The sequence below is a fragment of the Conger conger genome, chromosome 4 (genome assembly GCF_963514075.1).
Source record: "Conger conger chromosome 4, fConCon1.1, whole genome shotgun sequence".
In the NCBI taxonomy this organism is placed as follows: Eukaryota; Metazoa; Chordata; class Actinopteri; order Anguilliformes; family Congridae; genus Conger; species Conger conger.
Genome location: NC_083763.1, coordinates 69,042,680 through 69,058,713, shown reverse-complemented (window position 1 = coordinate 69,058,713; position 16,034 = coordinate 69,042,680). Strand labels below are relative to the sequence as shown.

Sequence of the window (16,034 nt, the reverse complement as noted above, 5' to 3'; positions counted from 1 at the left end):
AGCGGGATAAAAAGAGAGAGAGAGAGAAAAAAAAAAAAAGCAATCTCCTCCAGTGTCTCAGTGATTGCTTTTCACACGAAATTACCGGGTAATCAAAGGCCCTGGTTGTGCCCGCAGTCTCTCCTCCCGCCCGCCTGCCCGCCTGCCCGGCCGTCTCCCTGCTCCGACGGAGGCCCGTCATTACCGCGCTTTCGCATGATTATTCATTACCCGCGCGCACTTCACCGCCACGCGCCCGCCCTCTCCGCGCTCCGCGCCCGCTCTCTCCCCGCTCCGCTCCGCGCTCCGTACTCAGCCGTCCATTCAAACGCGGCACTCCACCGGCTCTGAAGAGCCCGCCAGCCGTCGAGTGTTTGCAACCGCGCCGTCTGCTCGCTCCTCCGCGCCAGTGTCACCTCTGACAACAGCGCTATCCGCCCAAGACACTATTCTCTCTTCGGGAAAAGAAAGAGAGAGATCTGACTGTCTTTCGTTCCCGTGATTGAGTCGTGTACCTGATTTGCATACATGGTGCCTAAGCAGGTGGCACAATCCGGTCAATCTGCCCCTCCCGCTCCCCCTCTCTCTCCCCCTCTCTCCCCCTCTCTCTCCCCCTTTGAGTGACAGCAAACTCTCTCCGCCTGCTTCTGAATGCAAATATCACCTTAAACAGGTTGAATGCAAATATCACCTTAAACAGGTTGAATGCAAATATCACCTTAAACAGGTACTTCAGGGGCCCAGAATTGTAATATTGTAATATTGCTCTGGGCCCTCTTTTTTAATCCAACTGGAATTTTTCGGGGGCCCTCTCCAGCTGTGGTCCCCCCCCCCCCCAACCTGTGGGCCCCTAGAATCGTCACCACCTTTCACAATGCTTGTAATGGCCCTGGACAGGGGACAAAAGAGATGGCTTAAAAAAGAAGAAGATCAAGTTGTTTTTGCAATCAAGTCATTTGGTTACTTGGAGCCGAACCGTGGGGTGGCCCATCCAATCACTGCCCCTCCCAGTGACCTGCCCTACGCCTCTGAAGGCACAGAAAGGCAGAGTGTCATTACAGGTGCCTTCACACTGACTCTCGGCCACAAAGGTTATTGGGGATTCTTCAGTCCCAGTGTCCATTCCACAAGGTCCCCTCCACTGCCCTCAGCCTCCATCTGCTTTCTCTCCCTCCCTCCCTCCCTCCCTCCCTCTGTCTTTCCCTCTACCCCTCTCTCCGTGGCTGAAATAATTCAAGGAAATCCTCAGCAGAGGCCTGGGAAGTGATGATCTGAGCATACTTAAAGAGAAGAGATTGAAGCCTCTTAAATGCCTTTATTAAAATATAATGACCTGGAGATTTCCATCAATTATTTCCAACAGCTCACTGTGGAAGAATGGAGTTCATTTGCAGACTCACTTCTTCACCGGTCCTGCTCACACACACAAGTCTCCGGGCACGAACATCCGTGCGTGACTGTATGAGCGTGCATGTGTGTGTGTGTGTGTGTGTCACAAGGCAACAGAAAGGAGGCTGGTGACATACTCATGGTCTCTTGGTGCTTTCGCCTGCTCAAGCGCTCAACACTCTCTGGGCTTCCAGAACCAGACTGGCCACTACCACCTGACTCTGGGACTAGGAGCATTTCAGGACGCGTTCGTGCGTGACTGTGTGTGTGTGTGCGTGACTGCGTCTGTGTGTGTGGGAGAGACTGTGTGTATGTGTGTGAGACTGTGTGTGTGTGTGCGTGACTGTGTGTGTATGGGATAGACTGTGTGTATGTGTGTTTGAGAGAGAAACTGTGTATGTGTGTGTGTGTGTGTGTGTGTGTAAGAGAGAGACTGTGTGTATATGTGTGTGTGTAAGAGAGAGACTGTGCGTATGTGTGTGTGAGACTGTCTGTGTGTAAGAGAGAGACTGTGTGTGTGTGTGTGTGTGTGTGTGTGTGTGTGTGTGCGTGGCTGTGTCTGTGTATAAGAAAGAGACTGTGTGTGTGTGTGTTACAAGGTAACAGAGTAGAGGCTACCAGGAGGCCAATCCATGGTCACACCATGGCAGTACATCATTGATGATGGACATGTCTGATGATACAGATTGTGAGGAGTGTATAATGGTATAGATAATCTGTGTTGTACCTTTGGTGTCACAGTCGTAGAATAACTACCCTGCACAGCAGAGTAATATCTGCAGAATACTGATGGAATTAAGAACTGTTTATGAGTTGCAGAATTCTATCCAGTGATCTAAAATGCATACTTGTGTTTATTATTTTACTTTATCAACCTCTCACTGAAGTAGAGGCAGGCAGCGATATGCACCCAGCGATGCATTTTAGGCTGGGACTATTGTTGCTGCAGGCATTTTTGAATTTAGCTTCTAGTGAGTCATTTATTTTTTATTCTTAGGTAATAGAATAATACAAAATTGGGAAACAACTGAAACTCTTATCCCCAGGCACTGCGGAATAAATAGCTGCACAGACTTTGTTTTCAGCAACTTTTAACCGTTTCTTTTTGATTATTGACAATATGCCGCACTCTTATTTCCAAAAGCGATTCTTCAGCCATTTGCAAAGGAGGAAAAAACAAACACATCACTCTGCCACTCCAGACAACGCGTAAATGAGAAGCTGAACGGTGACTAGTGTAGGGTCTGGCCCCATCAACATGGCTGACTGGGAAGGGGGGAAGGGGGGGAGTAAGTATTTTAAGTATCCCTTGAAGGGTGTGTTTGTATGGGCCAAAAATGATATGTCCACTCTTTGCCTTTGAAAGAAATTTCCTAAACAGCCACTACTGTCAAGCTTCCTAAATCTCTGAACGCTTTTAGCTTTTTTTTCCCCAGAAAGAAGAGTCACTTTGAACATCAGTTCGCTGGACTCAGAAACATAGAGACATGCCAAATCTCATCAGGTAAACCCATAAGGATTCAGTGGGGCTCTGGCCAAATGTCCCCATCCATGGAATAACAGTCTTATAGTCTCACTTTGCCAACACATCCTAAACACACCAGCAGCATGAGCAGCCAGTGTCCCTCTCTAATGAGATGAAATTACATCTGGATCACATTTATCCAGAGTGACTTACCCAGCTCTTTTACATACAATCTGTTTATACAAAATAAGGTCAAAAATAACATCTCAGGACTTTGTGAATGTAGCGCGATACACACATAGTCTGTAGAGTGAAGTTCTGCTGCAATTAGACACTCATGATGATTGACCTTCCGACTGGCTGCCCTGCTTATCACCATGACCATCCATCCATAATCTAACCTGCTTACTCCTGGTCAGGGACTGAAGCCCATCCCAACATGCACTGCACAAGAGGCAGGCCAACAATTGCAGTCAACAAGCAGTTATATTATTCTATACCACACTTACTGAAAATTATAACTAGTCCTCCGAAACCCTTGCTTTATCCTTGAGGTGAACTTATCCATAACACTTGACAGCATGTGACAGTACATACAACATGACAGAGAATACAAATATACTTGCGTTTTTCTCTCTCTGGGTTTCCAACAGACTTGACAACTATGTACTGCCATTTCTCTAGTAATCCAGTGAATAAATCTTAAGTTTCTCATGCCTGTCATTTCACAACCCAGTTTATTACTGCTTTTCCCAACATTTCAAAATCTAGTAAAACATATTCATAGAGTGCAATGTTTTGTTGGGACACTTCAACATAAATGGTTTCTTACTTGACTTTATTGGGGACGAAATGTAAAATGCAGGTACTCAGAGATGGGTATGCATTTCACTGCTTTATAATCGTCTCAGCACACCGAATGCACTTCATGATTTAAGCTTCCATACTTTATTGTTAATTATTGTGAAATGGGTTGTTTTCAGCAAACAGAAGGCTAATTAACTTTCAACTCAGCACAGTGGGTCAAAAGAGATGATTCCAATATGGTGGAGCCTGTTCTGTTTCAGAAGGGAGCAGGTCCCATTCTACCACAAGCATCATTTTAACATTCTTTTACTTTTATTGCAATGTTGGTTTGCTGCATTCGTTTTACGTCTTTTCTGTGAAGTACGTTGTACATCAGATGCATCACAAAGGGAGCAAAATAAAAAGTTATTATTATTATTATTACCGCACTATTTGAACCGAGGCTACGCCAAAGCATCAACTGGCCGTGGAGAGGTAATATTGGGCCCTCGGGAAAATGTGAGGAACCATGGGTCTTTCTCCAAAGTTATACTTGCATGGAGGGACGTATTTTCCCACTATACCTGGAGCCAGTTTTGCTTTTTATATTTTATGTTATTGTAGATATCGCTTCTGATTTCAGTGCAGTGTACAAGAGAGTAACAGAACACGCAAAAAAGGGAGACATATCCTACCACAGGAAAATCCGAACACCCATAATTCCCTTTTGTTCAGCAGCCACACAAAGCTACAACCGTAACATAGCAACGATCCTTGCGAACAACAACCGGCTTTTTCCTTCAAACACTGGCCTTGTATGCGAGCACATCACGGCTGATTACTTCAATATCTTTTGACTGAAAGGCCAGCGTTAAAGCCACATCTCACACAAGACAAATTGTTAAATGGAAGGACCTTTTGTTTTGCGTCTGGTTTAATGATTTGTGGGCATGCATTTTAAGGGCAACTATCCATCATTGTGATAAGTCAGGGGTTAATAAAATGCAGAGGACAGACATAGTTGTAGGCAATGTTGGACACAATGGAAGGCTTTCAACAAAACTATAAATACATTATTGGTCAGACCTGCTCTCCTCGGGCACTCTCTGCTTTGTTTTTGCCCGGGGCAGGCATCACTTATGTTAAGCTATGCACTCCCCTCGGGCGAAAGCACAGGCTCAGTCAAATGCAATCCTTCATCTAGTCACGCTTTCAGGCTCTGTCACGTGAATAAAAAAGGTGTTTCGTTAAAAACACAAAAATAAAAGAAGGAAAGAAAACAGAACATTTCAAGGGATACGTCAACGGCGGGGGAAAAATGAATCCAATGCTTCTAACGGCTCAAATGGATTTATTGGCAGATTACTGCACGGCATTACGGCAAGTGAAGCGTAAAAAAGGTGTCGTTTAAAACGTTGGTAGTCTGACCGTTCATTTATAAGCACCAGTGCGTTATGCCAAATATCAGACGAGAACTGTAAACAGCAGATTCTAGCAGTCATCTGAAGCAGGCGGGGCCCTCACGGGCACATTATGTGGCTTTGTTTACTTTAGATGCGAAGCGCACCGTTTTGCAGTCATTTTATTCAGTCAGGGACTGTGTAGAATTAAAGACAATATTGCTTTTCCGTCCCAGAAGGCAGGCTCTAGGCAGTGGTGTATTGGGTCAGTTTCACTCGCATTGGCAGTTTAAGGATTCGGATATTGTTTTTTGAAAAAATAAATATTCGTCAGCGGGGGGCAAAAAAAAACCTGGCAGCACTGCACATTTGGAACAGGTGTAATGTACGGCCATTCCGAATAATTTGAAAAGTAATAGAATGCCTGCTTTTTGGATGGCGGTTAGAACCGTAGCCTACAGTTGACGCAGTTCCATGTGACGGTCCTCCTAGTCGACTCCGAACAAGTATGCGCCCCCGCCCCCACCCACTTAAAAAGCGAGAGCGCGCACGGGAATCACCAGCCCCGGCTGGCGCTGGAGATGAACGGGGATATTTTCAGTCACCCATCTTCTGACGCCAGCTGAGCTCCTCACCTCGTCTCAGACGCTATCTCAGGTGAGATCTCTGCCTGCCGCTGGCCCGCAGCTAAATTCGCTAATCAAAGCAGGAAGAGCGCGCTGCAAAGATTAGTACGGCGGAGGCATAATAGAATGGTAAACAGGCGAGGATTTGCATGCGGCGACATCGAGACCATGTGATGTTTGTCTTCTTTTCCCAAAGTTTTAAATTTAGAGTTTTCTGAGGCAAGGGAGGTCAGGTAACAGACCCAATTAATACAGATGCATTTAAAAGATACATATCTCAAAACCTATTCTGGAGATTAAAATTACGGGGAATTAAGGGGATAAAACACACAACATCACAACCAGTTTCGGGGCAATAATAGCTCGGGCAATTTAAAAATCAGTATCAGTTTTTTTATGTTTTATTTTTATTTTACGCTTAAAGACAAAGTATACTTTCATATTTACTGTTCTGAAAAACATTACACCCCACCCCCCTCCCAGAAAGACAGCAAGCGTTACAGACTTATCAATGTAGATTTTTTTAATTTCACTTTTTTCACAATAAGGCATATTATTCTGCAACAGAACGAAAAATACAAACAAGAAAACCAAGAGGCACATCTGGAAAAACAACTTATTAGCTTTTATAGAGAAATGGCCCCATATTCAAGTATGAAAATAGACAGAAAATAGCCTTACCAAGAAATTAAAACAAGGTTTTTACCACAGATTGGAACTAATATGTATATTTTACACTTTCTAGAGTGCAATATTTTGGCATTTTTCCTGACAAGTAAAAGTTTGTCCTTTGCCTTAAGTACCAATATATTAAAGATAATTATTGCTTGTGAAATTTCCACAATCTGAGCATGGACATGACACAAATTCTCCATTTCATAATGTAATATGGCTGTGAACTTGAAATGGGCTTCAGAAAGTGAGATTACATTCAAAGTCTATGCGTGAGCATCAGGGTTCTGACTGAAGCCCGCTCCGTTTGTGAGATCTTTAAGCTAAGTGCATTTCTTCAGCAATAATAAGCCGACATTCACATGACCAACAAACATCTCTGGGGTTCCCTGGCTGCCAAAACGTGTATTAACAAAGTGACCGAACAAACAGCGCAGATAATTGGGAATCGTTTAGCAAAATAATGCTATAGTTTGTAAGCAAAGCACGCTAGCAATGTTAGCTGTGCCTTTAACAGTGATGATTACGATAGAATGACAAATGCTCCCATCAGCTTGTGACAGTCTGTTATCACCTTGAAAAACGGTGATTCAGATTACAATTTTCACATTCATTTTTGGTACAAGTGGAATACAGCCCTTTTGTATTATTCATGTAAATTACCCAGATATATTTTGGCATTACCTCACAACCTGCAAACGGGTTTAGCTGCACAAGTCGAATACAAATGCTATACACTAGTCACCTGTTTAAGCGAAAAACTAGATACAATATGATATGGCGTAGAAAATGTAAAGGATAAACCGTATTGAATCTACAATCCGCTGCAATAATACAAATATACAATTCTTATTCAGATAGCATCTCATTGTAATCAAATGCAATTGTAAAAAAAAAAAAATGTATTTATCAAATATAGATGTAACCATATCATACAATGGTGTGTGCTTTTGTAAAAAATGTCAAATCGACTGGGCACTTCTTTCAGCATTATGACAAACGGTGTACATTCAAATCCACACATCCTCAACCATAATTTGTGGCAACTGCACAGAACACGTTACGATGGGCGTTTAGTGGTGCGCTAGTCCATTGTAGGAATGGTCCAATCCTTAACAGAAAACGACATTTCCAGCTCAAACTTTCCAGAGGTGAAGTCTACCATGTTCAGTACAGTCAAACTGCCCCCCCACCCCACATTCACACCGATTCAAACAAACAAAAGTCGGTTGGTTGGCATGTTTGATGTTTCTCATTCACCCATTCATACACACACACCAACGGCGATTAGCCGTGCAAGGCACCGACCAGCTCAACAGGAGCATTTGGGGGTAAGGCGTCTTGCTCAGGGACACTTCGACACACCCAGGGCAGGATCGAACACCCAGGGCGGAATCAAACTGGCAACCCTCCAACTGCCAGACGACTGCTCTTACCGCCTGAGCCAATGTCGCCCGAGTCAGAAAAAAGGACACAGTACCTGTGCCTAGTACAGACTGCATGTCCCACAGCACCGCCTCCTGTCATTGAACTCCAGGAGAAAGTGCAGCCGCGTGGCACTGCTCATTACAGTGCCAGTGGCCTTTCCCCTCCACAGTGTGTGTGGCAGTGGTTCTGCTGAGGGGACTGCGATTGTCTGAGGGCTGAGGTTTGATGGTGTGAAGCTGTCTGGACAAGAATCCATATAGTGTGTGCGTGCGTGCGTGCACGTGTGTGTGTGTGTGTGTGAGCCAGCGCTATCACAGTAGCACAGTACAGGCTGAGCGAGTGAGTGTGCGTGCGCATGTGTCTGTGTGAGCCAGCACTATCTCAGCAGAGCGCTGTACAGTCTAAGCGAGTGTGTGCAAGTGAGTGTGAGTGAGTGAATGAGTGAGTGTGTGAGTGAGTGTGTGAGAGAGTGAGCGTGTGCGTGTGTGAGAGTGAGTGAGTGAGTACTATCTGGGCAGGGCTGAGTGTGTGTGAGAGAGAGAGTGAGTGAGTGAGTGCTCTGAGCAGGGCCCTGTACAGGCTGAGTGTGTGTGTGTGTGTGTGTGTGTGTGTGTGTGTGTGTGAGCGAGCACTATCTGAGCAGGGCCCTGTACAGGCTGAGTGTGTGAGCGTGTGTGTGAGCGTGTGTGTGTGTGTGTGTGTGTGTGTGTGTGTGTGTGTGTGAGTGAGCACTATCTGAGCAGGGCCCTGTACAGGCTGAGTGTGTGTGTCTGTGTGTCTGTGTGTGAGTGAGTGAGTGAGTGAGCACTATCTGAGCAGGGCCCTGTACAGGCTGAGTGTGTGTGTGTGTGTGTGTGTGTGAGAGAGTGAGCACTATCTGAGCAGGGCCCTGTACAGGCTGAGTGTGTGTGTGTGTGTGTGTGTGTGAGAGAGTGAGCACTATCTGAGCAGGGCCCTGTACAGGCTGAGTGTGTGTGTGTGTGTGTGTCTGTGTGTGAGAGAGAGTGAGCACTATCTGAGCAGGGCCGTGTACAGGCTGAGTGTGTGTCTCAGTGTGGGGTCCTGCTCCATGCAGAACAGCAGGTCCTTTAAGCCCACGCGTGTGATCCTCTGAACAGAGGCCTGCTTCAGTACACCAGGGCCTGAGCCCAGAGCCACCTGAGAGAGGGAGAGGGAGAGGGAGAGGGAGAGGGAGAGGGGGGGAGAGGGAGCGCGAGGGAGAGGGGGAGAGGGAGCGCGAGGGAGAGAAAGAGAATCAGACAATCAGACAACAGGCATACACAGTACATCCCCCCTCCCCAACCCCCAAAACAACATAATGAGAAAAATAAAATGGGAGATAATGACCTCGGGGCTGGGCAATACAGTTTGAATGCCTGACGCAGGGGGTAGTACACTGCCTGAGGTGTCACTGAGGGCAATTTCCATCCACCAAGGACATTCAGACTGCATAATGCCCGGCCTGAGGTCATTATCCCGCTTATACAACAGCTCAACAACAAACCGCATCATTGTAATCAACGCATGCATTTAAAAATGCTATTTGGATAGCAAGTTAGCTTCATGCTAAGTTTCCTTAATGGCAAAAATTGTCTCTCAGCACTTATCGTGGATAGCCAACTAATCAAAGGAGGCTAAATTAATTAAATTTAGCAAAGCTATAACTAGACTAGCCCCTCTTCAGTGAGTTAGTTGGGGAGATGCAGACTGAAATAAGTTTAATGCTGAAGAGTACTCCAGTAGAGCACTTTAAAGATTGAGAACTAATAAATTTCAATCATTAATGGCAGTATGTCTGTGACCTTACACTAAACATGTAGTCAACATGCATTCAACTTTCTATGAGAATGAAAACTTTTTTTAATGTTATGTACATTTTCACAGCCTTAAAAATAAAGACATTTTGTTGTGGGATTTTGTTGTGCGCAACTTTGTTGTGGAATTTTAATGTGTACATGAGAAAGAATTATAATTGCAACACCACATGTTCCTGTTCACAGATTCATATTTAAATCAGCCTTATAACGGCTGTGTGCAGTTAAATGTAAATGCGAATATCAACAACCTTCACACTCTGTAAAATCCAAATGTTTCTTAACCTTGAATCTTCCGTAATCCAAAATGTGCAGTTAAATTTAATGACAGAAAAAAAAAAATCAACAACTCTCACACTCTTTGAACTTCCCACACTCAAAAGGCAACAATTTTTTAGGACGTTTCGCGACATGTGCCGCAATAAAACGAAATGTGTGTTTCGTTTCAGCGCTGAACAGGCCTGTTGGAGCCTGGCAGCACACTGAAGGTGTTAAAGGTGTGCTCTGGCACACCACCGGCGCTGCAGTCGTGTCCTTCCCCCACATGTAGTGAAGGCGGCACCATCTGGCCCGCAAAACAACCCCCCCCCAGACAGGACTGCCGGAGGGGTCAACTTCACAAATACACCTTTTACTTTTTTTTTTTTTTTTTTTTTTTAATCTTTTTTTTTTTTTACTCCACCGAATTCGAGTCACCGTTTGCGGCACGTACGCACGCAGAGACGCCCGACTGAGAAGCGCACGAAGTCACAAAGCAACAGAACGAGACTGAAAACAAAAGGTGAAGATGCGACAGTTAATTGCACGGCGGGGCGTGAGGTCTCCTGCCTTGGCGTGCGGCGGAACCGTGGGGTGATCAGAGAGCTGGCGTTAAAACACAAGGCCCACGGCCTGAGCTACAATACCGCCTCAGCCAGGCGTTTCGGGTGCTCCTGCCCGGGTGAGCGGGGCGAACCCCCTCCCGAGCCCCCATCCACAAACACGGGCCGCGATGAGCCCACACCCACAGAGACGCCCGGTGTACATACAAGGCAGGGCCACACTGCCTCCTACAGAGCCCGCGTGTGAACCCCAACACAAGCATTCATATTTAAAGCACAGCACCATTACACCTTTTGAGGCAGCAGTTGTGGGAAAGGGGGGGGTGTGTGTGCAGCTGCCTCTGGCTCTGAACAGAGTGAGAGTGTGTGTGTGTGTGTGTGTGTGTGTGTGTGTACCCCTCGTCCTCTCGCCCCCACCCCCCCACCCCACCCCCCACAGCTCCACCCTCCCAATCCCAGGCTTAGCCTGCAGCTCTCTGCAGAAAGCATATTCTAGCCTTGAGAAAAAGAGCAGGGGAAAGAGAGAGAGAGAGAGGGGAGGAAAAAAAAGAGGCACAAACGCTGCAAGGCCATCTGGGTAATCTTGTTCAAAGGCTTTGGGTAATATCTGCCATTTATATAGGCAAAAAAACTAGCACTTCATTTCCATACCTACCAGCCTCAAGGAGATTAAATTAAATAAACCAAGAATTAGAAACTAATTAAACTAAACTAATACAGACTATTCCACATTTATGTGCTTTTGTTCTTTTCTCAACTTTATTCCCCCGCCAGTGTACATTATTATTGACATAAATGCTGTAGAGGTTTTAAGAAAACAAATTAGTCCCTGGTTAAGGACGATAACTCAAAACATACAACAAAAAAAAAGTTAAGTGTAATAAGATATTGCGTACAGTCCGTGTGTACATGGGCCTACGTCGCATAATTACAGCGGCGGCTAATCTCGTACAGGAGCTGGACCGTCACGGGCCACAGTGGGAAGATGCAGGGGAGCGATGAACGTTCAAGCCTCCGTCACCGCGCCTCACACGAGGCACCAGGCAGCGGAAGCCCCAATTAGGGAAACACAAAAGGACACAATAATCACCACTTCCTGTTCCTGAGGACATGGATACCGCACGTGCAGCAAGCGTGTGACGGATACCGCCGGCTCGCGGCATGTAAATGCAGCTTCCGTTTCAGGTTCGTTTGTATGGCGCTTTTCACAGGAGGGCCGTCACAAAGACGCTTCGCAGAGTACGAGAGGGCACAAAGGAAAAGGGCAAACGCCACGCCAGCACCCCAAAATAGCAAGTACAGTACATGGAGGTAAAAATAAATCTTGGGAAGGACCCGGCTACAGAGGGGGAGCCCATCCTCCGCTGGCCGGCAAGGTGTCAAGGTAGGATGGATAAAACGAAAAGGTAGCGGAAGTGAAGGGTGAGGGATAGAGAGAATGAGAAGGAGAGGTCGAGAGATTGAGAAAGAGGGGGAGAGGAATAGAGAGGAGAGAGGGATAGACAGAGAGAATGAGAAAGAGGGAGAGGGGGATGGCGTGCTCCACCCCAGCAGTGTTGCCACGGCAGCGTGTTTTAGGCCCCGGGGCCCGTCTCATCATGCCTGCTGCGTACAGATGTGGCAGCACTGATGTCATCTGAGCTCCGCACTGGCCTCTACTGCCTTTGTCTTTCCATCACACACACACACACACACACACACACACACACACACACACACACACACACACCAACGCTCAACCACACACACACACACACACTCACATACACCAACGCTCAACCACACACACACACACACACACACACACACACACACACACACCTCAACGCTCACACTCACACTCACACACTCACACCAACGCTCAACCAGACACACACACACACACCAACGCTCAACCACACACACACACACACACACACCAACGCTCAACCCCACACACACAAACGCTCAACCCCACACACACACACACACACACACACTCACACTCACACTCACACTCACACTCACACTCACACTCACACTCACACTCACACTCACACCAACGCTCAACCAGACACACACACACACACACACACCAACGCTCAACCACACACACACACACACCAACGCTCAACCCCACACACACAAACGCTCAACCCCACACACACACACACACACACACACACACGCACACACGCACGCACGCACGCACACAAATGCCCACACACACACGTACAATCAGATTTACAATCCTTTCTGTAAATCATAAAGAAAATTACACCTTCACAGTAAACTAGCAATTAAATGGACCAATGGAAGCCACTGCACTCGTAAAAAAAACACACAAAAAAAAAAAAAAACACAATGGGTCACAGCAGAGAGCTGGCACAGCTGAAGACTGAGAGAAGGGCCAGGGCACGCGGTCTGTTCGGAGATAAGACAGTGTCACCGTCGAACCAGTACGAGCGGCGTCTGTTTCCCAGCGCTCGCCTGTTTGACCTTCAGCGCACCGGGCTATTCAGAGGCAGACGGAGCTGCAAACCTCGCTCAGGGTCGGCCCCCGTTCCTGGAGCCCGGCAGCGTACGCACATTAAACCAAACCCAACAGCCACGTTCTGTGGCCCTGCGTACGAGAGAGAGGGCCCTGGAGCGTGTCAGAGAGGGAGGGGGGGCAGTGCGATACAGGAACACCTCAATGGGGATTAGGGACACTCTGATACGCCCAGTGCCTTGTTACACTCCCCGAGGAGGAGGAGGGGGGCGGGTTGACTATCTAATGATAACATAACCCAACCCCCCCCCCCGCCCCCCGCCTCCCGCCTCCCGCCCTCCACTCTTTCAGAAGAATAGATGTTGGGGTCTCAACCCCCCCCCCCGGTGAGGATAAATCAGATATCTCAATCCCAGTCCATTACCTAAACACACTTTCCATCTGCCACTCTATGGTTCACAGGCAACTGCACGGTGTACTGATGCGAGAGAGAAAGAAAGCAGGTTGGAACTGACCAGAACAGAACAGAACAGGACCATTTTCGATTTCTATGAGACCAGGTTCTGGGGACTCTATGAGTGACAGGGAAAAAACCAAGCATGTTCCACACAGGGGTGGTTTAGCGGTTAAGAGCCACGCATCGAACGCTACGGCTGAACGCTAACCTGCCGAGGCCCCAGGTCTGACCCCCTCTCCCTCCCAGGGTGCTCTACACCTCCCTGCCACACGCGCAGGAGAGAAACACGGAGAGAGAACTCATTAAAAACGACCCGTATCCCATATAGCCCCATTCCAGCATCCGACTCCAGAGAGAGGAGCAGCACCTTTTTTTGGTGCGCAAGCCACCGCCCCCTCCATCCCTTTTTAGATTGAGAAAGGATCCCAGAAGAGAGAGAGAAATCAGCTGATGTACAGATGACGCTTCCACCAGCTGTCAAAACGTCAGTGCCACCCTCGTGCACACCTGCCTCGTTCGACTACAAACGCCAGCTTTCACATGAAGCACTTCAGCACTTCAGCAGTGTCAACCCAGCACTGAAAACAACACTTTTATTTATTTATCTTTAAGAATTATTGGTCTTCTGCTGCTGTAGCCTATCCACTTCGAGGTTAGACGCGTTGGGTGTTCAGAGATGCTCTTCTGCATACCACGGTCATAATGTGTGGTCATTTGTGTTACGGTCACCATCCGGTCAGCTTTGACCAGACTGCCCCTTCTCCTCTGACCTCTCTCATAAAAAAGGCGTTTCTGTCTGCAGAACTGCTGCTCACAAATTGCTGCCACATGATTGGTTGATTAAATATTTGCATTAACAAGCTGGTGTACAGCCCTACCTAAAAAAAGTGCTCACTGAGTGCATATACAGTACTACAGTACACTTTCGAAAATAATGAAAGTTTTGTAAATATTCAAACATATAAACTATAAGGGGCAGTAAACGGTTAAACTAAATCAAATCTATTTTGTTTGGACCACACTGCCTTTAAAACTGCATTACTTCTCCCAGGCACACTTTCCCGCAGTTTTATAAGAAAATTGTCCTGGTAGGTTGTTCCAAACATATTGGAGAACTTTCCACAGTTCTGCAGACTTTGGCTGTCCAGGTAATCCCAGACAGCCTCAATCAAGTTTTTATCAGAAAAGTGGTCCATTACTTAATGTCATTTTATTTAATGAAATGCAGACATTTCTCAAACATTTAATCGTCGGAAAATGACAGTTGGAACTGTCACACATGCTCTTTTCTATTGACACACTAATGTAGAAAAATTCGACATTCTAAAATCAAATTTATATTAGGAAAATCCAGGGTGCCTAAGACTACCGCACAGTACTGTACATAGGCATAACAATACATCAGAAAGGTTTGTGATTTGTAAGATAAACATCATGCAGACATTCGCGTACAGTACATCAGATGTGCAGAATCGGCACTCCCCCCCTCCCTCTCAGAATTCAGCCTCGCCACACAAATATTTGCTCCAATAACCCCGGCGCCGGATTGGTGCACACAGGAGCTACCGCCGACCAACTGGAATGAGTCTCTGGGCCAGCTCGCGATGTGTGACGGCACTGCCCTCCGGAGGTGCTGGGGCCTATTCGTTCTGCACCGCACCGTGCTCACTCTCTCCCTCCCTCCCTCCGCCCCCTCCCCCCGTTTCTCCCTCCCTCCTACTCCCTCCTTCCATTATCTGCAATTAAATCCTTGGGCTATGGCTTTTATTCTAAAAAAGGTACCCTGGTTTCAGGACTAGCATCTGGCATCAGTCTCTGTGTGGCGCGTATTGGAAATGAAGGCGAGCCCAGGCAGAGGGGAAAGAGACCGGTCCAAGAGTGCAGTCACAAGCCCTGATTTTATTTTATTTTTTTCACAAGCTTTTGGGGAAGAAAAACAAAAAAACAAAAAAAAAAACGGTACCAAACACATTTTAAAAGTAGTCATGGACACACACACACACACACACACTTTAAAAACACAAGGCCTGATGAAAGCGAACACTGAACAAAGGTCCCCCAAAAGCCAGCCGTGTCTACAGGAAGTGACGGTAAGCGTCAATTTTCCCGTCCGCGATAAATCCGGTCTGCCATTTTGTGTGCCGGGAAGAGGATGACGAGGAGGACCGCATTCCCCCCCCGTCACGCGTTTGGGCCTTTTTTTCCCCGCCCTTCCCTCCCTCCGAGTCTGAGAAACTTCACCCGAGTGAGAAGGGCACGGACGGCCCCCGATCCCGCGCGGGGAGGTCGGGGGTCACGCGCGTCACGTGACTGCCCCGGGGCCCCCGCGGCGGGGGCTGCTCGACGGCGCAGCTGCCAGCTCAGAGTTGAAAAGGAGGTCAATTCAACAGGATGCAGCGGAAGGGCCCGGGGCCCCGTTCTAAATGAAACAGAGTCCCCTGGGGAGCCTGGCTAACCCAGCAGCCATGTCCTTTACAATTCCCCGCAACGAGAGGGAGGTGAACGCACGCTCTTTATGTAGTCATTAGCCTAGGAACCTTTTATAAAGAAATAAATAACTTCGAGAGAGAGAAGGAGAGAGGGGAAGGGGGGGTGGAACCCCTCCAGCAATGTTCAGCACCAAAATCCTTCACCTTCATCTCCCAGAAATAAAGAAGCCTGTATCCGCCCCGCTTCTCACCTTTGTGACTTTTAATTAAGTTACTTTTATTTTTTTTCCTATAAAGT

At 47.1% G+C, this 16,034-nt stretch overlaps 1 protein-coding gene across 2 annotated transcripts in view; it reads right to left on the bottom strand.

Annotated features, from left to right (window-relative positions):
* Positions 1 to 6,150: 6,150 nt before the first annotated feature.
* LOC133127618 (transcription initiation factor TFIID subunit 4-like) overlaps positions 6,151 to 16,034 on the bottom strand; it is a 49,941-nt gene continuing 40,057 nt past the window's right edge. The window contains exons 16-17 of one of the 2 annotated variants that reach the window (XM_061240634.1): positions 8,781 to 8,903; positions 6,151 to 8,400 (exon numbers count right to left, since the gene is read on the bottom strand). In XM_061240634.1, the coding sequence (XP_061096618.1) occupies positions 8,377 to 8,400; positions 8,781 to 8,903 (147 nt within the window). In that variant the 3' untranslated portion in view covers positions 6,151 to 8,376. Of the gene's footprint in view, positions 8,401 to 8,581; positions 8,904 to 16,034 lie in introns of those variants that run through there. The other variant, XM_061240635.1, reaches the window with a different exon arrangement.